At 43.4% G+C, this 26,000-nt stretch overlaps 1 protein-coding gene across 1 annotated transcript in view; it reads left to right on the top strand.

Annotated features, from left to right (window-relative positions):
* The window catches only part of F13A1 (coagulation factor XIII A chain), a 162,369-nt gene that overhangs the window by 109,620 nt on the left and 26,749 nt on the right, over nucleotides 1-26,000 (top strand). The window contains exons 9-12 of the mRNA XM_015083089.3: nucleotides 5,817-5,920; nucleotides 7,301-7,389; nucleotides 16,362-16,515; nucleotides 23,801-24,088. Coding sequence (XP_014938575.1) covers nucleotides 5,817-5,920; nucleotides 7,301-7,389; nucleotides 16,362-16,515; nucleotides 23,801-24,088 — 635 coding nt within the window. The remainder of the gene's footprint in view (nucleotides 1-5,816; nucleotides 5,921-7,300; nucleotides 7,390-16,361; nucleotides 16,516-23,800; nucleotides 24,089-26,000) is intronic.

The raw sequence follows: 26,000 nt of genomic DNA, 5'->3' as shown, positions 1-26,000 counted from the left end.
TTTGAAATGTCTTGTTAAACAAGCCTCAGAACCCACCAACTTGTCCCTACTTCTTTCAACAATTCCCACCCCACCCCATGCCTACCGCCATTGGAATGGCCAGATCTAAACAATTTCAGGGTGTGCTGTCATTTCTGTCACCAATCTCTTTGCCTGGATTAAGAGTATAACAAATGAGCCAGGGAAGTGGGGCTGTGCCCATCTGCTACAAATACACAATTTGCAAGATAGATAAGTATCTTTCTTCCACCCCCTGTCATTTTTAAAATAAAAGAATTCAAATATTTGGTTTACACTTGAAGTTGGTCCAACACATCTCCTCGAGGGCTTTCTCTCGATCCTATTTGTACCTTCCCTTGAACCATAATAAAGCTGCAAAAACAGGGTTACAAGCCCACAGCTCTTTCTTCCCTTTTAGGGAAAACTTCCTGGACAGATTGTAAATGAGACGACCCTGTGGAGTGTTTAAGCAGTTAGCCAAGTTAAAGGCGGTAAAGGTCTCCTTGTTAAATTATCCACTTCATTGTCTTTGAACATCTAGAACACAGAGCCCCAAAGCCCATCTGGATCTCAGCTGTGTTCTCTATGCCTTCAACATCCCATGGGCTCTAGCAACTGTAGATATGACCTGAGCCAGTGGTTAGAACCAGAGCAAATTTTGAACTGTGCACTTAGATTTTTTTTGGAGGGGGGGAAGGGGGTACTAGTGCATGTTTATTATAAAAATTTCAAACATTGCTGAAAAAATCATACAGAAGTCAGTCATCCATATTCTAACTGCTCAGAAAATTTCCAGTATCTCCTTAAGTATCCTTTGATATGTCTCTTTGCATATCATATTCATTTTTTTATTGCTGCATGACAAATTACAAAAAACTTAGCAGCTTAAAACAACACAAGTTTATTTTCAGTTTCTCTGGATCAGGAGTTTGGGCCAGGTTAACTGGGTCCTCTGCTCAAGGTCCCAAGTAATGGCAATCAAAGCGTTAGCTGGGGCCGTGGTCCCATGTGATATTCCGGGCTCTCTTTGAAGCCCTTTTAGTTTCTTGTAAATATTCAGTTCCTTGCAGTTGTAGAACTCATGGAAGCTTCCATCTTTTACAAGGCTAGTAGGAGAATGTCTCTGCTGCTTCAGGTCTCCACCTTGCTCTGTCCCTGACCTCTACACCCAGATTTAAAGAGTTTACCTGATTAGGTCAGGACCACCCTGATATCTCCCTTTTAATTAAGTCAGAGTCAACAGATTAATTACCTTAATTACATATGCAAAATCCTCTTTGCCACATAAAGTAACATAATCACAGGCATGATACACCATTCTATTCATAGATTTCACCCACATTCAAGGGGAGGAAATTATACAAGAGTGAAGGTCATTTAAAATTCTGCCTTCCACGCATATCTACATGTACAATGAACACATACACTGTGTGTGTTCTTGGAGTATGATTTTTAACATTTAATATGCCATAAGTATCTATCCTGCCTAATAAATGTAGATCTGCATTTCTGTGGCTGAATAAATTCTGTTTCGTATTTCAAAACAATCACATATTGGACAGTTAGGCTGTTTCTGATTTCTCTTCTTGCAAATTACACAAGGATGAACATTCAGATATATTTGTCTTTGCACCTATGCAAAGATTATTTGGTGCATATAAATTCCAAGGAAAGGGGTTTACTGAAGGGATAAACTAAACCAATGCTATGACAGTCCCTCCGAAGGTCCCTCAGCAATGCATGATGCTATTTTTCCAGTGAGGATCTGCCTTTGGTGAAGATTCTGTGGGTCCTTTGTACCAATTCTGCTGAGTTATTAGCATCCTTGAAAGAAGTTCTAGAAATCACTAGCTGTCACTGCAGGAAACAGACAAAAAGTAACATAAAGCACTTGTCATTTGTCACCCCCATCATTATTCTCCCTCAAAAAAGTTATTTTCAACTTGATTAAATAGCTCTCAATGAAATGAGGGCTTTATTTTAATTTCCACACCACTTCTTTAGAAACCGGCAACAAGAAAACTAGATCACTTTGAGGGTTTATATTTTTCTTTTACCTTTAAAGTGACACTGTGCATTCTGATTGTAGAGTGAGAAGTCAGGTTTCAAATGAAGCCTCTGAGAAAATATAAAACCGTGAATCTTAATAGCTAACAAACAAACAAGAGTTTAATTACACCTGCCTTGGAGATGTCCTACACTTACTAAAGGTTGTCCTTGCTTTTCAACCAAGCAATTCCTAAGGGCTAGCTTTAGTGCTGGGAATGTGACGGTGAACCGGACAGAACCCCAGAAGTGAATCACTCATGTTACGAATGCGTAATGAAATTACAAGATGAAAACAGAAAGACCATGACAGATCTAGATAAAGAAACTTTAAAATAACCTTTCAGGAAGCATATGTATTTCCCAACCTGCAGAGCAAGGAAATGGAATTCAGAAATGTCTGTAAATATGAGTCCCTTTCATGGGGGACCTTGAAATCAAAGACAAGCATGTGTAACCAGAAATACTTAACATCCAGCCCAAAGGGAACTCTCATGGCATGAGTTCTCCCTGGCTATTCTTCAGCAGAGAGAATGGCATGATTTTAAAAAAGCCCCATGGCTTCGGAGGTAGCACCCTCCCACTCTGTTCATGGCTGGCCTGGGAGCACAGCCATTGGCTTACCACCCACTGTCTAAGGCCCAGCCCCAACCTCAGTTCCTTATCTGAGATCTGAAACTCAAAGCATGCTTATCTTGTTCAAGGCTAACCTGGCTCAGGGTATTTGAATTTAAATAAGGAGATTCTGGCATCTATTAATCTAGGGTAGTGGTGTAACAGTGGAATCTTAGCAAGAGCCAGGATTGCTAAACACAGATTGCCCACACGGATTGTGTAGGAAGCAGGACTATGTCCATTTGGGATTTTGCAAATGTTTCATTGTTGTTTCTCTGGATCTCTCTGCCTAATGATGCACTTTCACTGTTCTGAAGGGAGGTGAGCAGTCGTGTTTAAGCTCACAGTGACCTTCCTTCCAGCTTTAGTGCAAAGATGCAGGCTCTCAAGTGGGAACCAACCTCATGTGCCTGTCTAACACCTCCACACCTTGACCTTGACCTACATCTACATCTCCCTCCCCCTGCGGACAATGCCTCCACACCCATGCATGGTCTGGCTCTCCACCTCATCCTCCTGTGCTCTTTGTATTCCCATCTTTTATTCCATCTCCTATTCTCTGTTCCTGCTTCCTGTCCACTTGTTCCTCCTCTGTAGGCACAACAATCTCTTCTAATGTGAAAATCACCCAAACAATCCTCCCTGTGTTGCATTACCTTCTAGCCACTGCCCTATCTTCACAACCTAGATCACTCTGAGGGGAGAAACCTGTGCTCCCCGTGCTCCCCTCCTCTGGCTCTGTCCTCACTCTCCTCCACCAGCAGTACAGACACCAATAACTTGTCCAATCCCGAGTGTCACTTGTGCACGGAAAAATGTCTCTAGGATTTCACTTCCTGGGTTTCTCATGAGCACCCGAGTTCATCACGTCCAAAATTGAACCTGTCACCCACCCAGTACACACCCCAACACAAACCGTCTTCTCTTCCTCCTTCATTCAGTCTTGGTAAATGGAGCCAGCATACTCCCTGGAAACACGAAAGTCTTCCTTCCTTCATCCATCTCCCTCACCACCACAAGCCTGTCGGCAGTACCCGCCCATGGCTCCCTGCCCTCCCAAGGGGTGGAGGCCACCTCAGCTCTGTCACCCATCCTGCCACCCCACCCACCTTCCACAAAGACAGATCTGCAAATTTAACTTGCCCAAGAATAGAGCTCAATTATTTGATTTGTGATAAAAGGATCTCACAGTCTCATCCTCCCCTATGGCATAGCTCATGGTTTAAGAGCATGGGCCCCAGAGCTCTACAGCTAACCAGCTGTGTGACCTCAGGTAAAATTCTTAACCTCTCTGTATTCCAGTTTTCTCCCATGCACACTGGAGTTAAGAATAATAGTACCTTTCTAATAGGGTATGGGAACATCAGATGTACCAATGAACATAAAAGTTTGACAACAGTGCCTGGCACACAGTGAGTGCTATGCTATTTGTCAGTTTTGTGACTTCCTGCCCATGCTTGCCTCCCACCCCTCCTTCCCCCATGCACACAGAGATTGGAGCATGGCGCCCTCATGCCACAACAGTGTGCAGTCCCCCAGACATGCCGTATGGGCTATTTCATGCCTCCACAATTTTGTTCTTTCATCTCTTGACTTTCTAAACTCCCACATTTTTCAGGACTTAGCTCAAATATCACTCCTGCTGTGAAGCTTTTCTTCACACCTTGAGAGTTGCCCCACTGAGACCTCAGTGCATCCCAAACCAATTTCCACTGTAGCTAAAACCACTGCTACTAATTATTTTTAAAAGTCTGAGACTTAACTATTTTGGGGCACTTATTGCATTCCAGGCCCTGTTCTAAGTGCTTTATATGCATTATCTTGTTTAAGCCTCACAGAAAATTGGTTTACCTGTTGGTCACTCCTCCTGGATCATGAGGGTCTTTATGGGCAAGAACCTATGTGTTGGTCATTGACACATCCCCAGCACCTAGTCTGGTACATAAAGGGCACATCGTTAAATCAATAACTCTGACTTGAGCCAACCAAAGATGAGCCGAACTCAGAGATGGGAACATGTCTGAATTCCTGACATTGAAGGACATTTAGGCAAAGGATAACTGTAGTTGGATTTGAAATTCAACAGTACTATAAACAAAGACTGCAAGAACTACCTCACCCCACTGTTAAATTGTTATTACTATATGAATATTTTCTATAGCACAGACGGGTTAACGTGCTCTCATTTTTTTCTATACTGTCATATAATTTCAGGTCTTTCCAAGGACATAATAATATAATTCGTGATACCATTTTATTCCATGCTTTTGTCTTAAGGGTCACATGCGAAGTTCTGAAAAGTTTTGCATGACCCTCAGCTCGTAGACTGACCACCTTTGATAAAGGGTAAAGAGATACTTGTTCTGACATCTTTTTATTCTTGTTGGACACCAAATGGAAATTTACCACAAATTTGAGACAATTATAATCAGGAGTTAATGTTATAGTTTCTATGGCAATGGCCTAAGCCCATAAACACAAGCATTTTATTGCTTAATTGTTACAGGACATATGCTTTTTATAAATCTAATATGCATAAATATAAATATAAAAGAAATTCAAACATATATGTATTTCTATTTCAATTAACTTTTCTTTTCTACCCATTTAGCACATAGTGCTTTCTGTTTCATTAAAGCAGACAGTGGTTAAGATCAAAACTGTTTAGGGTGCCTGGATGGCTCAGGCTGTTAAGTATTAGACTCTTGATTTCAGCTCAGGTCATGATCTTATGGTTCATGAGATCGAGCCCTGTGTCAGGCTCTGTGCTATCAACACAGAGCCTGCTTTGGATTCTGTGTGTGTCTCTCTCTCTGTCCCTCCCCATGCATGCATGCTCTCTTTCTCCCTCTCTCTCTCTCTTTCTCTCTCTCTCTCAAAAATAAACACATTAAAAAAAAAACCTGTTTAATGCTCTGGGTGGCCTTGAAACTGATATTAGAGGGAAAGAGCCATGTTCAGATACCTGGTGCCCTCCCATGGTGCCAATGGGAATGCATCTTCCCAGCAAACTCAAGGCCAGAATATCTCTCGGAGTCTTCAATTTGGTTTAAGCCATTCCAGCAATTTGTATATAGCATATTTGCAGGAGTTTTGGTCAACTTTTTATTGAATGGGATGGGAAGTTTAATCTCACCAGAGTGGTGTTTTCTCAGGAACTACCACTGCTGGAATGAAGCCTGGATGACAAGGTCTGATCTTCCTGTTGGATTTGGAGGTTGGCAAGCCGTGGACAGCACCCCCCAGGAAAACAGTGATGGTAAAACTGCATCTTCCCTCAGGGAACTTGTTTCACTGCCATCTTTATTTTGCTGTTAGGATTGCTTTTGATGTGTGGGAAACACTCCCTTTGGGAACCAACATCAAAAGTGTGCTTCCTGGGCACATGTACAGTATTAGCTGCCTGTCAATCAGGTTTAATTTCCTTTCAATGGCCGGCTTTCCCCTGATTATTCTATAACTGGTAAAAAAAAAATTTTTTTTTAAAGCACAAAACTTAACATATATAATTCATCTACTCTTGCTTTGATAAGCAGTTTTGAAGACAAGAGAAAAAAATATATCTGTGTAAGCATTTTTGCTAGGCTCTAAAATATACCTCAGCCCTCTGTGATATACAGTTATAAGACATAAGGCAGTAGAGAAAATAAGGAACTCAAAAAATAGTTACAGATCATCCTTTAAATTGTTGTTTTCCCAGAACCTGATTTCTTTTTATGTTGTTTGATTTCTTCCAAAACTTAAGTATGTATTTGTCATCTAACTTACAGGCTATGCTAAGCAATGAGCGGCAGCTGTGACCTCCCCCAGACTTTTATAAAATCACATCATAAGCCTCCATTTCTCTTTAATATGATGATAAACATCAGTGGCCTGGGGACATTATGCTTACTTCCTCAGGTGTTGATATGAGATATTGACGTATGTATATATACATATATATCTATAAACATTCATTACTTATTCATAAGAGTCTCTTATGCTTTATTTATGCTGGATTTTGAGGAAGAATGTTCAACACTTTCTGGTGTTCTGGATTATATATCATGAGGAGACATCAGAGATGACTAATGGCAGTTAATTTCTTATTAACTAGAGTTAGCTGGTTAAAATAAGGAACTTTATCAAAGTACTCATATACCTACTAACTTCCTGAATGCATGTTGGGCATTGATCAACATGTGTGGTTAATGTCCAAATTTCCCTATTTAACACTTGACATATGTCTATAATGTCCAAAACCAAAAACCAAGAATCAAAACAAATAACAACACAACCACTAGGGACACATTACCCTTTCCAACATTCCAAACACCAGTTGGTTGTAAAAGGATCAATCCTATGTAGGCAAACAGCTCGGTACAAACACACTTGAGTATGTGTTGTAGGTGGAAGAACAGACACAGAAATAGTGATGCCCTGTATGCTTCTCATGGCTTCAAATTTTTTTTTTGAGGAGGCATTTCCAACAAAGCCATCTTGATTACACATGTTGGTCATTTGCCCTCTCTGACCATGGGAAGCATTTGGGCTAATTCAGCAATGAAGTTGGGAACACTTGCCTCTATAGAGCCTGTATCTGCGTCTGGACAGAATTGAAGATGACAAACTCATACTTCCCTTCCTCTGTGTGATGCAGGGATGTATCGGTGTGGTCCAGCCTCTGTTCAAGCCATTAAGCATGGTCATATTTGCTTCCAGTTTGATGCACCCTTTGTTTTTGCAGAGGTAAGTGAAAAACTGTAGAAAAGTGCTTTCTTCCCCAACCTGTTAACACTTGAAAAATAATACACCAGGTTGTTACTTCTAAATTTCTCAGGTACATGGCATGTGTTTCATGTCTACAAAGTTAACTAGACATCATTCCAACCTCTAGGCTCTTAAATCAAAATGCAGTTGTTACTTAACTTTTTTCTTTCTTTGATATTCTAAGATTTTCTCCTTGAAAAGCAATTGCATTACTAACCTTACCTTAGTTTTTCATGCCCATGAAATAGGTATCAACTGCTCCTAAGAAATTAAGTGGCTAAGTGAATCTTTCAGCTAAAGATTGGTAGAGACAGTCCATGAATTGAAATTTCAGAGCATACTGCTTCACTCCCAGACTAACCTAGCTATTCATGTAAAAACAAAATCAAATGCACGCCAGACATGGTCTTAGTCTGGGAACTGCAACCCATTTTCTGCCACTCCAGGCCATCCTCCGTCCACAGGGAGGGAGAGCCAAGTTGCTGTAATATGGAGGGGAGGGAAAGGCAGCCTGGAGGCAGCACACTTAATGGGTTGATGGGGACACTTTGGTGAAGGGTCTGAAATTCTGGAAGATGTGGATGGGGACTAGAAGCAGATGAGGTGGTTGGAGATTACTCCAAGGAGATCTCTAAAATTCAAATTAAATATAAGAGGTGTTGGTAAAGGAGAAGGCTGGGAGGCTGCTGAGGGCAGGGAGTAGAGAGCAGAGAAACATGTGACAGGCTGAGAGGCAGGATTTGCCCAGAGTATAGTTTCACCAATAAACTCAGTGGAGTAATGTCTGTTGTATACTGAGTTCTTACTATGTAATCACTTTGCCTACCATTTGAGGCTCTTAGTCACCCTTTAAAGTTGGTATTATGGGAGCGCCTAGGTGGCTCAGTAGGTTAAGCATCCCATTCTTCATCTCCATTCAGGTCGTGATCTCACAGTTTGTAGTTCAAGCCTCTTATCGGGCTGTGTACTGACAGTGCAGAACCTGCTTGGGATTCTCTCTCTCCCTCTCTCTCTGCCCCTTCCCCACTTACTCTCTCTCAAAATAAATAAATAAACATTTAAGTAAAATAAAATAAAATCAGTATTATGATTCTTCCCATTTTACAGAAAAGAAATTTGAGGCAGAGTGGTTAAGTAACCTTTCTACATTCATTGAACTAATGAATAATAATGCTAAGATCTAAAGCCAGGCAGGTACTTGTGCTCATGCCAGTAACCATCACACTCTATTGCTACTCAGGAATGAATAAATACCTGTTATAAATATGTGGCAGGCACTGTCCTGTGGGGAATTCAGAAGCCTCTTCCCTTAAGAATATAGATTCTTGATGGAAGGTGACAGTACACAAGGTGCATCAAAAGTTAAATAACAGTAATACGAGAGACTGTGGAACTAATTGTCAGGTAAGCAATGTGGGTGATAAATGATCTATATTTAATACATGCAGATTTGTTAGTTGAGAAATATGGGTCAGGAACTGAGTAGGACAGTAAAGGCCATAAGACATGGTCCAGGGAGGGAGGGTGATATGAGGGCAGACAATAATGACACCTGTGTGATAGCCACAGTGGATGAGCAGAGCATTGTGGGAACACACGGAGGCCAAGGGGGTAAGAAAGATGCCGGAGGAAGGAAAGAATTTTAGGCAGAGGGGACAAATTGAGCATCAGGATGGTGTGTATGGGAAATTACAAGCTGTGCAGACTCACAAAAGTGGGGACTTTATATCCTCAGAAATGGTTACTCCCCTCCACCACAGGGGAGAGACATAAGCCCGAAGGAGCCTGGACTTGAAGGTGGTGCCCCGGAGGGGTGGGGGAAGGGGAGCTGGGAGGCTGTGCTTTCTCCATTCCCACCTGAGAAGGCAGGGGCCTGAACCCCCCAAATGACAACAGCAGAGCAGGGAAAGTGGAGGCAGCATCCAGAAATGTTTAGGAAGTAAACATTTAGGAAGTAAACATTAGGAAGTGTGAATATTTAGACAACAAGATCGGGCATTTGAAATACACAAAGGGAACAGTATTTCTTCCACGGAAACTACCATTGCAGTTGCTAGAAGCCTGGGGGAAACAGGCAGACCATATTTAGAATTTCATCCCCTCGATTTCACTTTGGGATTTGAAGATTTCTCCCAACCTCCCCAGCTGCCAACTGATAATTTACGATGCTGGGAGAACCTCTTAATGGGAAATCACTCTAAAATTCACAAAGACTTGTTTTCATGTTTTTATTGTGCTTTATTGCTGCAAAGAAGGAGACCTCTCTCCAAGAGTGCATTGCCTAATAGCTGTTAATGCAAACGCTTTTTGCTATTATTAAATATAGATCGGGGTGTTATGCGTGTCATCGGGATTCACAGATCATAATTACTCTTCTCTCAGCCACTGCAGACTTGTCTGACAGAGCATACAATTTGTTGCTTTGGCACGGGCTGAGCCCCAGGGCTGAGCCATTTATAAGAGACACTCAAGCTGTTCAAAGTGTGTGAGGAACATTTTCTCAAGGGTACCCAGAGTAGGACCGCATGGGGGGCATCGTATTTAACTTTAATGAGAGTGTCCGTGACTCAGGTTCATTCTACATCCTTCCTTCCCTTTTCCATCCGCTGGCTGCGGAAGCCTGCTTGTTGACACCCCAGGCGGTCGGCCGAGTTTGCCTTTTCTTGCCTCTCGCTTCGCTGACTTTCTTGGTCATTCCTTACTCACTTCCGGGCTGGATTAAACATCATGTTCGCTGACGTGTTTTGATCTTCTCAGAGCCATGGTCTCCTTCAGTGAAAGCAGAATCCAAAATAAGAAGTGAAGGGGAGCAGAGGATACAGGCTTCCAGTTTTAGAACAAACCACAGGGATGAAAGGCACAGCACAAGGGAATGTAGTCAATGATGTTGTAATAGCACTGTGTGGGACAGATGGGAGCTACACTTGTGAGCGCAGCATAGCGTATAGAGAAGTTGAATCACTGTGTTGTACACCTGAAACTTATGTAATATCGTGTGTCAACTGTACTCAAATTGAAAAAAATAAAAAAAGAGGCATGTGCATGGGAAGCATTCCACCTCTGCCCCTTTCCCTCTCCTCCTCCATTGTAGAAATGTATTCTTCATGTGTCTGGATTTCTTCCAGGGCTTGATGCCATGCCCACTTCTCTGCCCTCCTCCCTTCTCATGCTCTGAGAAGGCCTCTGTTTTAGAAGCCCATCTGCCTTTTCTCTCCCTCACTCGTGGTGGCCTACAGCTTCTAAAGGGAGAGAGCAGAGCAGTCCTAAGTCCAGAGTCCCCTCCTGAGTTCCCATGTTCACTGAATGCTTGGGAGTTGCTGCTTCGCTTCTATCTTAGCTTCTTACTGTCTCTGTCCTTCCCTTCACACCATTCCATCCCAAACTTGCACATGCATGCACATTCCTGCACATGCACACTCCCCCTTCCCTCCCTGGCACCGAGCTGATGTTTGCAGCAATGACAGCTGGTCCCCCGGGGCCAGGATAACTGCTCCATTGCTCAGAAGCTATGTAGCATCTTCCCTTGCTCTTGGTCAGCAGTTCTCAACTCAAGGTTATTTCACTACCACTTGTTAGTCCATTCTTAGGGCTCCTATTTGGATCTAAAATAATTTCTCTATTTATTCAACTACCATATATGATTTGGGAATCAGATTGGCTTCTCTTCTTAATCTTCCTCATGCATCTTGCTGGAAATACCTTCCAAAAACACCATGTGTCCACCCAGGTCTGTGATCCCCATTGTAACCCTTTGGGCTCTGTACAACACTGAGCTCTATGAACTTGACCCCTAGCCCACCTCCCTTCTGCTTTCTTACCCCTCTCCTGTCTATTCTCCATAAATCAGCCAGAATTGTCCTTTAAAATTGTAAATAAAACACATCACTCCCCTGCCCCCAACCTTCTAATGGATTTCCACCATTGTTATAATAAAATTTTGCATAATAAGTCTTTATAAGATTCTGTGTGATCTGGCCACTGGCTTTCCTGCCACCCCTATCCCTTCCTCATTTCCTTCCAGCCATCTTGACCTTGCTCTTCTGGCAACATGCAAACATAGTCTTGTTTCTGAGTCTTTATATATACCGTTCCTTTTGCTAGGAAAGCCCTCCCCAGCCTCCACCACACTTTGCATGCCTGACCCCTTGCTGTATCCAGGTCTCTGCACAGGTCACCTTTTCAAAAAGGCCTTCACTCCCCCCCACCCCAACCCCACCGAAAATCTCACTTCCTGCCCTTTTATCCTTCTATCCTGCCTTAGTATTATTCCTTCTCTCCCTTCTAGAATATAAGCTCCACGAACGTATCCTCATCACTGAAAGCAAGTTCTAGCACATTGTAGTCATGAATAAATACTTGTTGAATGAATGATGGATGGATGGATGGATGGATGGTTGGGTCAGTGAACCAAGCCAGCAAGCTAACAAAATCTGATGCAGAGTACACTGCTGAGAACAGTCTCAGAGTGATAGGATCCAGATGGTGCCCTCAGGTGCTGGCAAGTCCTGGTGGGAGATGAGGCCCAGGGATGGGGCAGCAGGGAGCACACACAGGTGCCTGAACATGTAGCCGACCCTTACAGGCTGAAGGAATGGCAAGCACAGGGTAGACAGATGACAATTGTGCCAGAAAGGCTCTCCAACCAAGCAGGTACCCAGTGCCTCCATATGCCCCTAGAGGAGCATCACTTTCTCTGCACAGCCTATTTTGTAGTTATCTCTACTTGGAAGTGAGTGAACAAAGCAAATTTTCCTGGACCCTAAGAAGAGTTTCTATCCTTATTGGTAAAAATTGTAGCTTCTGCCAGCAGTAGACATATGCTCACATTCCACGGGCACAAGCAGAAGTTTGTAGAGAGGGGACCCTTAGCCAGCTGCCCCAGCCCACCTTTGCTGAGTCCCTGGGGCTCAGCACCTCAGCAGAGGCTGACTAGGAAGTGCCTGTGTGACAAGGAGGCAAAGGTGTGGTGTGCTGAAACCAGCATTGGGTTTCACGGTGGGATGCCCACATTCTGCATAACCACATCCCTTCACATGTAGGGATAGGACTAGAAGGCCACTAAGACTCCTTTCCATTCAAAAGAAATTACCCTTAAACATAGGACTTTCTCTAGCAGTACTAATCTACCTTTCAGCCCTGCAAGAATGGGAATTTTAAACCCAAGCTCAGAGATATTGAGTAATTTGTCTAAAGTCATACAGTGTAGGTCCAATATTTTTTCCAGCATCACCTGTATTTATAACAGTCTACCACAGACATGCAATTGACCTTGGATGGGGGCCTATCACTGGTACTTTTTTTAAGTTTATTTATTTATTTTGAGAGAGAGAGAGAGAGAGAGAGAGAAGGGGAGGAGCAGAGAGAGAGGGAGAAAGAGAAAATTCCAAGCAGGCTCTGCCCTGTCTGCTTGGAGCTATACTTGGAGCTCATGAACTGTGAGATCACGACCTGAGCCAAAACCAAAAGCTGGATGGTCAACTAACTGAGCCACTCAGGTGCCCCTAGGTTATCACCGGTACTCTCTTAAGCACTCGGGGGCTCATATGCAGCCGAAATGGAGGACCATTACACTGGTGGCTAAAACCAAAAAGAAAGCTTGCTAATGTCGATTGGAAAGAATACTTTCCTTCCACACTCCCCCGACATACATATGCAATAGCCATTTCATATGTGGGTTTCTCCTCTCCTCTCTCCACAAGGGACAGTACTGCTGGGCTGGCCTGAGATTTTAGCCCACATAAATTTCCTAAGCTCTATACTCCAGAGGAAACAATGAGTTAGCCACTTTCATATTTAGCCTTGTCTCACTGGAAAACTAAACTGTTGTAAGGGCTGTTATTAAGAGGATATTTATCAGCATTGTTGCTATAATTAGCAAGTGGAGGAGGGAGCTGTTTGGGCTTGTATGGTCTCCTCCAGAGGGAAAGCCAAAATTCTCAGGAAGCTCATTTAGTTTCCTTAACTTCCCCCACCCCCCAAAATGATAAATATTCCTTAGGTGTCTGCTCTGTCATTGCCTATTTCTGATTTCATATTTTCGCCTTTCACATTCTATGGCTGGTGCCGTGAAGCCATGGTTATTCTGCTAAAGAACAAGGCCACCATTTATCACCCCTCAGACATCTGAGGCCCATGGAACCACCTGAACCCCAGGCATGAAACCATCTCACCATCTCACGGCAGCACTCGTGGTCTGGCAGGAGCATGTGGAAAAGGCAATGCACGATGAAGGTCAGGGAATGGGCGAGCCCAGGTTGAAGGTTAGGGAACAGGCTGTGGGCCAGCCCAGGATTTTCATTCTCTAGCAGCAACCAACTATGTGACTACACACACTTTGCTGATAGCTTCTTGACCCACTTAGCAGCCTCATCTGTAAAATAGGGATAATAATATATATTATTATCAGATGTCTATGGTTGTGAGGTTTCAATTACATAATTTGTAAGTGTCCCTGAAACCTCATGGTTATTCAATAAATGATGGCTACTTGTTTTCTCCTTAGTAGAGGTCAGATTTCATGTAAATTCAGAGCATTTTGTGAGAAAGCAGCAAAAAGTTGTTCTTCTTAACCTCAATTTGGAAAGTTAGGGTTCTATCATCAAGTTCCACATTACCTAATAAGAACCATTATATTTTTACTCAATTTTAAAGTTTATATGCCATGCTCACATAGATCCTATCTCACTAAAACGTTCTTATGAAATTGGCAGAACAAGTATAATTATTTTCATTTTATAGAAGCAGGAATGTAAGCTTCTAAAAGTACGCATTCCAGATCAGAACCCAAGGTTCTTGCAGCTGATCCAGTGTGTCTCTCAAATACCCTCAGATATCCTGGCAGTGGCCAATCTCTCTATCTGTCACAACCTTCCTCTCTCCATTCTGTTTTCTTCTTCTTCTTCTTCTTCTTCTTCTTCTTCTTCTTCTTGCTTTATTCTCTTTAGCTTTCTTGGGGTATGATTAATGTAAAAGATTGCACACATTTCACATATGCATCTTGATGAGTTCAGACATACCCATACACATGTGACACCCTTCCCACAATGAAGGAACTACACATGGCCATTCCCTCCCAAAATTTCCTTGTGTTCTTTTGTGAGTTTTGGTTGTTTGGCTATGAACACTTAACATGAGATACTTTAGCTTGCTAATTCCTATGCATCTTCCAGCTTTCAACTTGGCTGTTACTTCCTAACCACGCCCACCCTGGCCCACCCCACTGCCCCAGGTGCTCCCATGGTATCTTAGACGTTCCCCCACAAGGTACTTATTGTACCATATTGCTGGGGTGCTCAGGTCTGGTTGTCCAAGACAATATTTCAGAACTTCTTTTAAAAATAATAGATGTAGGATCACCTGAGTGGCTCAGTCAGTTGAGATTCTGGCTCTTGATTTTGACTCAGGTCATGATCCCAGGGCTGTGGGAGCATGGAGCCTGCTTAGTATTCTCTCTCTCTCTCTCTCTCTCTCTCTCTCTCTCTCTCTCTCTCACCTCCTCCTCCTCCCCCTCCTCTGCTTGCTCTCTCTCTCCCTAAAATAAAATTTTAAAAATTAAATATAAAAAAATAATAGATTTAGGGTCCCACCCAAGACCTCCTTGATTGGGCATCTATTTTTTTAAAAGTTCCCCAGGTGATTCTAATGCACAGAATCTCCTTTATTAGAAAGTAAATCCTACAAAGGCTGTCAGTTACCAAATGTATTTTGTCCATGTTTAAGACTATAGCACTACAGTATTTGGGCAGTGCTACTTATATATTAATTTATGATATTGTTATTATTATTTATTGACTGTTTGATCCACTCCAGGCCCTATGATAAGTAATTTACAGACATTTTTTTAGTTAATTCTGGCAACCACCCTGAGGAAGTTTCTATTATTGCCCTATTTGAAAGAGTAGGAATCTGCAGCTCAGAAAGCATTTTGTGAACACATCAGGGACTGTTTTCAGCTGGAGCTCCTGACAGTGCACCATAGTTGGTATTTCCTACCCACTCCCATGCTAGTAAATGGGATCCCAAGAAAGTGGTTGTAAAGAATATAAAAAGAGACACTGTGGGAATCAGCCTTCAGGCACAGCTTTAGACATTGTTTCTGAAAGGTAGAGTATAAGGCAGAATGTCAGAAGAGTTTGGGGGTCAGCCAGCATGGCCCCAAGATGCTGTTTCCAAACACCACAAATAACATGGTTTAGTTGCTGAACCACTAGAAAATTACCTGAATTTTTCCTGATGACCTAATATCATTTTTCAATTAAAATGCTTTTGGCTGCAAGTAACAGAATTAAAATGACTTAAACAAGAGGAATTTAACTATAATTTTCTCTCAATCCTAAAGGAAGCAGTCCCAAGGTTGGCTCAGATATTTAACAGCACTGCTAAGCCCTCATGTGCTTCTTATCTTTCTACTTGGCCATCTTTGTATTGTTGGCGGTATTTCTCTTCACTGTCCCAGGGTGGCTACAGAAGCTCCAAGCATCATGTCGCTTCTTGTGAAAACATGCAAAAGCCAGAAGGAAAGGGCAAACTCTCTCCTTTATAATGGAGGAGAATCCTTCCCAGAAGCCACCCAGCAGACTTCCTCTTCTTCCTGGCAGTAGGTCACATAGCCACGGCTGGCTTAAAAGCAGTCTGGGAAAGCAAGGAACAGGCTTGGTGCTTTTGGCTCATTCTGAGGAGGTGGGATTCACCAGGAAGAAAAAGGGAAGAAAGAAATGGTTGATGCTTGAACAATCAATAGTCCAGATACTCTTAACTTATGACACCTGGTGGCTAATGGAAGCTAGACTGCCCTTGAGATTCATTTTAAAATGAGTCCAGCCCTGTGAATCCAATGTTGTTGAAGAAAGGAACATGTCAACTGTAGGGATCCCAGATGACTACATCCCTGAGAGAGATTTTGGTGACAAGGACATCGAATGATGGCTAATGCTCTCCTCTCCTGTTTTTAGGTCAACAGTGATCTCATTTACATTACAGTCAAGAAAGATGGCACTCATGTGGTTGAAAACGTTGATACCACCCACATTGGGAAATTAATTGTGACCAAAGAAGTTGGAGGAGATGGCATAAGGGATATTACTGATACCTACAAATTCCAAGAAGGTAACTTACTGCCACTGAATGAAGATTTCTTTGCCCAAGCTTGTTTGGTACTTCCCCACTGTCACTATGAAATGTGTCCTGCAAAATGAACTATAAACTCTCATGAGGTAAACACACCACATCCACAATTTTCCTTGTAGTTCTCTTTGTTTGCTCTGAGCAAAATTCCCTTTCACGTGGCCTGTGAAAATGATTTGGTTTAAAGTCATGTCTATTTTCATACAATATATAGAATGTATTCTTGCGCACAAAAACATGAAAGAATCTTAACTTCCAATAATAGAAAACATTGTCTAACTAGTATCATTTTAGTTCAATTACAGAAATTTAAACAACCATTCACATTTGTTTAGTACTTTACAAACTATTTTCACATACATTGTCCCACTGAATTATCACAAAAGTCCCTTGAGACAGATAATACAATATTAACAGGACAGTGTAATCTCACTAATTCAGGCCCATTAGGTTTCAGTTATAAAATAATGTTAATGTTAATAATAGTTATTGTGTAGATGGTTTCAAATGGAGCCGTTGAGTTCAAGTCCATTTCAATCAGTACCAGGTGCCTACTCTATGTCTGGAATTGGGTTTGGTGGCAGGGATCCTCATGGTGAGCAGGACCCAGTTTCCATTCCTGGAAAAGTGATTGGATCATCATGCAGAAGGAACTTGGGGAACAAAGAAGGAGGACACTCTGTCCAACCAGGAGATCCAGAAAAAGCAGACTAGGATAAGAAAAGTCACAGACCACAATTAAAGAAATATAGACAAGGGCTTCCAGGCAGTGGGAACATCAATGACTAAAGGCATGGAGGTGTGAAGTAGTGTGTGTTTAGTGTCCTGAAGACATTACTAAGCCATCAGTTCAGAATGCCTAGTGACTGGAGACAAAGCCACCCAAGGTCAGGAGTAGAGAGGAGGTAGAGGAGCTTGGGTGCCTTGATGGAGAATGTGGAGTATATTTTACAAATGATTCACCAGCAGAGGTTCTTAGGAGTGGCATTTATTTTACTGAATGGATAGAAATGACAAGTAATTAGCATATACCTAAATATTCATCAGTATTCCTGAAGTGCTAAGAAGTGCAGAATTTGTTTTAAATATTTTAGACAGTCTCTCTGCTCTTATTTTAAAAAGCAATTTGCACTATAAAGAGAAAGCTTGCTGAATTGAGAACTCTCATGCATTGTATTAGAAATTCAGGATTTTTGTCATCTGAACTAGTGAGATTTTGCTGCATTTCTGAAATGGTTCATTCTTCTCTTCTATTGGTTATCATCCATTGCACAACATAGATACAAAGTTGGGTTTTTTTTTTCTTTTTGGCTTTTTCCTGAAATGAGAGTTTTTTTCAACCCTGAGTACAATGAAACCAAACAAACAAGTAATGCCCTCTTGTAATAGAGTTACAGGCAAAGGCCGGGAAAGGAAAACTAAAAGTCCATAGAAAAAGAGAAAGAAACTAGCTGCAGTATACACACATTTATTCGCTCATTCATTCAACAACTTGCTATTAACCATCCACCATATTCCCAGCACTATGTAGGAACAAGATGCACAGTCTAGCTGGAGAGATTAGCAGAAGCAAGCCCTCACTGAGTTATGCAGCAGGTGTCTGGAACAGGGGCAGACAGAGAGGGGACTTCCAAGCCAGACTCAGGATCCTGGAGGACATTAGTGATGGGCTCACTGAGACAGAAGGATAAACAGGAATCGGCCAGCTGAAGCATGAGGAGAGAGTTCTCCAGGAAAAGGCAGCCCAGTAGGGACTGTAGATAAACTCCTGGTGTGGAAGAAGTCCTGAGCAGACAGTGTTGAGAGCAAGAGGCAACCCTGCAGGGAGCCATCCAGACAACCAGCTGTCTTGTGTAAACCACACAGCAGAGCACCATTTTCATTAGCTGTCATCTATGGAGGTGGCAGTGAAAGCCAAATCAGGGTCAGATGTCAAAAAAGAAAGGACCCCCTCCCCCCCAGAAAAAGAAAAAAACTCCACAGCAGAGTCAGGGGCTTGACCAGGGGTGGACACAAGATTAAAAGAAATAAAATGTCCCAACTCTGAATGAGAAAGACCTCTGAGGGTCAGGCTTCCAGAATTTGGCAAGAAGGCAAGGCTCAGGGAGGTGGGCGGTGTGGGGGTCTGGTCCAAGCAGAAGAACCCCTAGATCTTCACAGAGAGCTGTAAGAGACTCCCCATCCTGCTTCTGGGCTGGAGTTTGATCCCAGGAGGTTAATTAGCCTCTTACTCAAGAATGGCAGATGCATTTTAAATTCTGACTTTAGGAATGACCAAGTTGGATGCTAGTTACAGAAGGATCCAGAGACTGTGCCGGGATCTGGCGGGAAAGACTGAGTGATTATAGACATCGCCACGGGCCCCTAGGAAAGGCTGCTGGCATCCATGGTCATGCATTTGTCACTCTGATTCTCATTATTGAATCTCTCATATAATTTCTCTCTCCATAAATGCTGAATGTGGCCACTAAAATGTGGAGATGAATAAAAACAGATAGAAATTATTACCAGATTTAGGAATTAACTATTTTAATTAACTAAATTGTGGAAAGATCATTTTTCACTTGGATGAACTAAAGCTTAATATTAATTTTATACCTCTTTTCGAATATATAAGATTAGGAAACTATAAAATTTTGAAAACCAGAATTCTTAAAACTTGTGTGGCAATCTATCTTCTTTTATGATGGTGTCTGGATCCCATTTCCTTTTTCTTCCATCAATTATTCCCTCTGTCATTCGTATTTTTGTCTCTCCTTCCCTGTTAGCTCCTTCCCATTTGCATTTAAGCAGGATCAAGTGTCACCTGCATTTAAAAAAAAGTTACGAAATTCTTTTTCAGCAATATATCCCTCACTGAACATACCCTGTTCTCTTCCTCTTGGCCTCCATGGCCAGACATCTTGGAAGAGCTGCCCGCCCTTGGCGCCCTATCAGGGGCCTTTTCTTTTCATTTTGTGCCTAGCATACCTCAGTTCTGCTACTGGCAGCAGAACCTTGAAGTTCCTCTTCCCAAGTCTGCCAAGACCCCCTGATCACGAAGTGAAACAAATGTTTGCAGATCCCTGCTTGCCTCAGCTTCCTGTGCCTTTTGACACCACTGCTCAGCCCTGGATCTTGAAATTCTCTCTTCCCTTTCTTTGTTCCACTCTGGTTCCATCCCAGCTTACCTGACTCTTTCTTCTATCCCCTTCTGCAACTCTAAACTCCTCTTTTTTCCCCTATCTCTGAAGGTTACTTAGTCTAGGCTCAACCCTTGGGCTTCATTCCTACCCACTTGACATTCTTTCTCCAAGGCTGATGTTAACATTTGCATATCTACCAATCGCCCCCAGCCCAGTCGGTGTCGTTGGCCCAGCTTCTCTGTTCAACTCCACATTCACTTAAGTCTCCCTTAGAAACCTGAAACAGACCCTTCCTGTATGCCACCTTCTCTCACTCCTCCGTTGCCCAGATGTTTCCCCCACTCCCGACCCCAGTGAAGAGAACACAGTCCCCCCCCACCCAAGATTTAGCAATGTAGTCAAGCAGCAAACCTTCTAAATGTCCCCTTTGAAATAGTTCAAATTCACCTCCTGTCCTATCTCTATACCATGGCCACGCTCTGAGAATTTAAAGGTATCAGGTGTGGAAAGCCCTTAGCATAGTGCCTGATTCAGAATAAGTGTCCAGTAAGAGTCAGTTTCTGCTCCTGCCAGTAGTTCTATCATTATCACAATACTACTACTCTTAGCTCGGGCTTTGAGTATGTTTCTCCCAGCTACCAGCGGGAGCTTCCCAATTCCACCTTCCCCCCACATCCTCTTTCCTTCTGTGTAATGCATGCATTGCTGCCAAAGTGACATATCTAAAATATAAATTTGAGTCTGCTGCTTAAAAGCCCTTCCTCTCCCCTGTTGCCTGAAGGGCATTCCAATCAGAGCTCGCCAAGCCTCTGCTAGTTGCCTTTAGGGCACCCTCGCTGCACCTCCCGACCACATCCACAGGCATCCCAAGCAGCAGCCAGGAGAGCTGCTGACAGTCATCCACAGAGCCAGGCTGCCATTGTCTTCATGCCCTTGCTCTTACTGTGGAAAGAAAAACCCTTCTGAGAAGACTTCCCGGCCCCCAGGAGGTGTTGAGTCTCTCCCCCATGTTACTGCCCCACACGCAAATGTCTGCCCCAGAGTCTGTGATGGACACATGTACAGTGATCTCTCTGCACTTGTGTCCAAGACCTGTGAGGGAAGGGCTGTGCTTCTCTTCGGAGCCTAGTACAGTGCCTGGACGTTATAGTGGCTCAACTCGCACCAAATCATCAAATGAATGGTAAGGCAGGTGACACTTTCACAGGTGAACTTACATGCACATCACATGTCCCAAACTGGACTATTTAGTATCTATCATAAAGATGAAAGTTTTGTCTCTGGATAAAAGCAATGTGCCTCTCCAATGTGCTTCTCCATCCTTCAGAGCCTCTGTTCCAAGCTGGATCGTAGGTCCTGGGGACATGTAGATGGGTTCTAGTGGGGAAAATAATGTCATGCAGAGTCAAGTACTGGGAAAAGGACAGAAAACCAGGCAATGTGTCAGTGAGAGCTGAGAGAGCTGGGTTTGGGGACACGTTACACAGGGTAATGGAGGGGGGTGCTCTCTGAGAAGGGGACATCTGAGCTAACACCTGAACAATGAGAAGAAACTTCCACAGACATAAAAGGGGGCTTTCATTATATCTGAGCTAATGGAAAGCTGCTTTTGACCTTGCTCCTGGAGGCCACAGAGGAATCTCAAAAAATGTAATCTGGCTTTAGATCATTCTCCCATGGCACTGAATTCATGGCCCTGAATTATGGAAGATGTCAGATCATAAAGCACAACCGCAGAGAGACGGGGATTCTGCAGTGCTCTGGGGAGACCCTGACGTCCCTGCCTCCTATGTGGGCCTGGCTTCCCGCTCACAGGGCTGGCTGATCCTCAGAGGGGGGCCAGAGGCACCTCTGTCCATGACCCTATAGAAAGTCTCTCGTGGCTCACCACAAGACTTCCGCAGCCCCTTCTCCTCATTGGGACCAGCTCGGCCTCTCTCCCCACCAAGGTGGCACTCTCTGACCAGACCCCCGCTGCTGGGGTTCCCTTCCTGCATTTTGCCTAAATGCATATCTGGTGGCCATCCAAAGCAGTAATCAGTAATGCTCTCTCGAGGAGCTGTTTGCCAGGTGCTCTCTGCTAAAACATTTCCCTGAACTTTCCTTTTCATGGCCCCTCATTCCCCTTATTATTATCTCCCTCTTATTGATCTGTAAGCATGTGTGCTAGCCAATGCTTGTCCTAGACCAGTTGTTCCTGGCACATTCTTGCAATCTTGACAATGAGAGAAATTGTTAACACACACACACACACACACACACACACACACACAGACACACACACACCACACTCAAGCTTGTTTGCCAACACCTATTGTCATTTTCTGTCTTTGCAAAGTACTGGTAGCTGCTGATTCTCATGCGCATAGTCCCTCTAACCTCCTAACAATCCTCTGATGAAGGCACCCTTTTTTTTGTTTTTTACAAATAAGGACATGGGTAGTAACAATAGTGCATGCCTTGTAGAGTTGTCTGAGGAGTAAATGAGACAGTGCCGAGGACACACTTAAACATAATACCTGTCACATCGTTATCAGTGGTAGATATTGTTATTGGCTTCTTCATCTGCATTGCATCTCATTACTAAGATAGAAGACATTATTTTAAAGTTAACAAATTTAGAGGCACCTGGATGGCCCAGTTTGTTAAACCTTTGACTTCAGCTCAGGTCATGATCTCACCATTCAGTAGTTTGAGCCCTGCATCGGGCTCTGTGCTGACAGCTCAGAGCCTGGAGCCTGCTTTGGATTCTGTGTCTCCCTGTCTCTCTGTCCCTCCCCAACTCGCACTCTGTTTCTCAAAAATGAATATACGTTAAAATATAATTTTAAAAAATTAATGAATTTAAAAGTTTGCATTTTTATTTCAAAGTGATTTTTTTTTTTTGCTAAACATTTCCATGACTAGTTTTCACAAGTCAAAGAATTTGCCTCCGTGTCTTCCACGATGCACAAAGATACACCCAAAGGTAGTCAGGTGGTAAAGAGAATAATGACTATCTTTCCATACCTCCTCAAGCCCTGTCCCCTCAAGCCAAGCATTTTGTCCAGGGCTCTGTAAGGAAATATCAGCCCAGCTGAGCCAAGAGGAGCAAACCCTGAGGTTTGACTTGTACCTGTATGTTTTGCTTCCACACCTGCACAAAGCTATTGTTTGATTCTTCCAGAACTTAACCCTTTTCCTCCCTGCCCCACCCCGCCTTCCTCTCCTCCCCCGCCACCTTGGAAATCCCAACAGAAGACATTTACCTGAAAACAGCACACACATCTCAAACTGCATTAGAAAATATGGTGCACCACCAGATGCCAATAGGTGTCCCTCAAAACAAATGTGTTCAGTGTCAGATGAATTTGGGAAGTCTTGGTTAAATAAGTCTCCTCACCTTAGGGCTCAATTTCAGAACCTCTGACAGGCTCTAACAAACACAGTGAACATCCAGAGGCACTAGAGAACCCAGTGCTCCCCACTTAGAGCCCTTTGGCAGGTAAGGCTTGTTAACAATTGGTCATGTCTGAGTGGATGGGGCCGTGCACTGCTTGGGAAAAGTGATCTCTGCACTCTTTCGGGGCCACATGGCAACAGGGGAAGGAGTAGAGGGCAGAATGGCAGCTGCCCAGGGGTCAGCTCAGCAGGAGCAAAGGGGAGAGACCCAACTGGAAAGAGAGATGAGGACTACAGGTCTTACCAGAAAGATCCATGAATAGGAAAAAACTCGTATAGCACCAGCTGGAGTGGTTAGATGTAGCTATTGCCAAAATCTTTACTTAGAGATCCCCAAATTCTAGCTAGGATTTGGGGAGAGAAGCAAATTGATGCCACTATTTGAGAACAGGTAGATTGTGCCACTCTACCTGCTGAACCCTGTAGTAGCAACACTGGGGAAACAGCCCTTAGAGCAAGTCTGTTAGCATCCCCCTTGCAGGTAAGCCCTGGTCATGCCACCTAACTCAGCAGCCTGGGCAGACCAGAACTCTGACTTTGCAGAATTGGTAACATAGGAATAATGGTGACACACCTGTCTTGAAGGGCAGTTGTGTGGCTTATGGAGGCTACCCAGCAAGGACAACACTGTGTGTTTATTAATTTCTCTTTGATGGATTGCATTTATTTTTTTCCTATGATTATCTCTGCCTCTTTCCTAGGCCAAGAAGAAGAGAGGCTGGCTCTAGAAACTGCACTGATGTATGGGGCTAAAAAGTCCCTCAACACAGAAGGCATTGTCAAACCAAGGTCTGACGTGGACATGGATTTTGAAGTGGAGAAAGCTGTGCTGGGAAGAGACTTCAAGCTCACCATCACCTTCCAGAACAACAGCCCCAACCATTACACCCTCTCAGCCTATCTCTCAGGCAACATTGTCTTCTACACGGGAGTCTCCAAGACAGAATTCAAGAAGGAGACATTTGAAGTGACTCTGGAGCCCATGTCCTGTAAGCTAATGAGGGGGCTCTTCTCCTTGGGAATTGTTCTCTGCCTCCCTGTCTGTCTTGGTGGTATCACTCATTAATAACTTCCAAAGTTAAAATCCTGTCCCAGAGCTCAGGAGCATGAACCACATGGGAGAATCCCTTTCTCCAAGGGGGGGCCTCAAATGTCACCTTCACCTCTCATGCATAGAAGTGAATACTGAGGGGTGGCTGATTGGCTCAGTCAGTTAAGCCTCCAACTCTTGATTTCAGCTCAGGTCATGATCTCACAGTTTGTGAGTTCAAGCCCCACATCAGGCTTTGGGCTGGCAACAAGGAGCCTGCTTAGGGTTCTTTATCTCTCTCTCTCTCACTCTCTCTCTCTCTGTCACTCTCACTCTCTGTCAATAAATATTTAAAAATTTAAAAAAAAAGAAGAGAACACCAAAATTTTCAAAGCCTAGAGCCCCATGAGTCATGAGAATTAAATGTAATTTCTTGCTACTTGAAGTGTGGGTCGAGGACCTGAAACATCAGCATCCCCTGGGAGGTGGTTGGAAATGCAGACCCTTAGGCCCCACCCCACATCTGTCAAACCAGGATCTACATTTTAACAATATCCCAAAGGGGTTTTAGTGCCCAGGAAAGTTTGTGATGCACAGGTGACAGACAGCAGGCCACCCACTGGTAACTCTCCCTGAGTCAGGTAAAGTTTTGCAGGCTACCCCAGTAGGAATGATGTGTTTTGCTTTACCATTTAGGAGGCAGGAGATCTAAGCTCTGCAGACAGGCCATTTCTGAAAACTCATCTGCTGATGTATAGGGACAGCGATGAGCCCACCCTTGAGAGAGGACGCTAGAGACCCAGGATGTGCTGTCCAGGAGCCTTTGAAGGGTTTTGTTCTCTCTGCTGCCTCTTCTGGGATCTCTTTCTCATCCTTGATCCTAGCCAGCCTCCCTCAAATGCATGGCCTTCCAAAGCATCTCCTTCACTGTAAAAGTTCAGAATATTTTAAGCAGGATTGGGCTGGACAGGCTCCAGCTTGCATTGGAGGTTGCAATTTCAACCAGTCTTGAATAGTACCCATTTCTTGGGGTACTAGTATTTAGGGGGCACAAAAGTTGGTCACATGACTGGTAGAATCAGTTAACCAGGAAAACCTGGTCTCTAGGCCAAGCATGTTGAATTAGAGCAGGCTAGAAAGGACCTGAACGCTTCAAGGCACTAGATTTCTGTTGACCTGACATATGGCCCAGAAAAAGAAAAAAAAAAATTAAAGGTGAACAAATAATAAGTTTTTACAACATGGAGGCAAGCAAGACTAATATGCACCCCCAACCCCAGACAACCAACTCATACACCCAATTGTTTTCAAGCTTTCTAGATTCACCAGTTGTCCCAAGCCGCTGTGAATACACCCTTCTGAGGCTTTAGAAAGATAGCCCCAGAAAAGTGGGGAACTGTTCTGAAAAATCCTAATTCCAAGACTGAGCTATTCCATAGCTGTAATAATGTGGCTAACAATTAGGAAATCACCATAATATTTGGGGGCGGTGGGGGGTAAAACTGGGAGATCTAGCACTTTTCCTAGATCCCTCGAGGTAGGGAAGGTAATTATTAATGAAAAGGGTAGTCAGTATAAAGGACTCAAGAGAACAGGCATCCCAATTGGTTAGAACAGGCAGACACAGTGGAGTTTACAGAAACTGGATCTTGAAATTAGGTAAATAGAGATTTAGGTAAATCGAGACTACCTCACCTACCAGCTGTGTGTCCTGAGGCAAGTTACTTAAGTGATCTGATCAGAGCTCTTCTGTTCCTGGGAACAATACCACCCACATCACAGGGTTGTAGATTCATTCCCCAAACCTTTATTTCATGCTGAATGTCTAGATACTGTTTTGGAGGCACAGCAGTGAGCACAACAGAAGTGCC

This window comes from Acinonyx jubatus, chromosome B2, assembly GCF_027475565.1.
Source record: "Acinonyx jubatus isolate Ajub_Pintada_27869175 chromosome B2, VMU_Ajub_asm_v1.0, whole genome shotgun sequence".
In the NCBI taxonomy this organism is placed as follows: domain Eukaryota; kingdom Metazoa; phylum Chordata; class Mammalia; order Carnivora; family Felidae; genus Acinonyx; species Acinonyx jubatus.
Note: the sequence above shows the minus strand (reverse complement) of the source record. Positions and strands in the feature narration are given on the sequence as shown.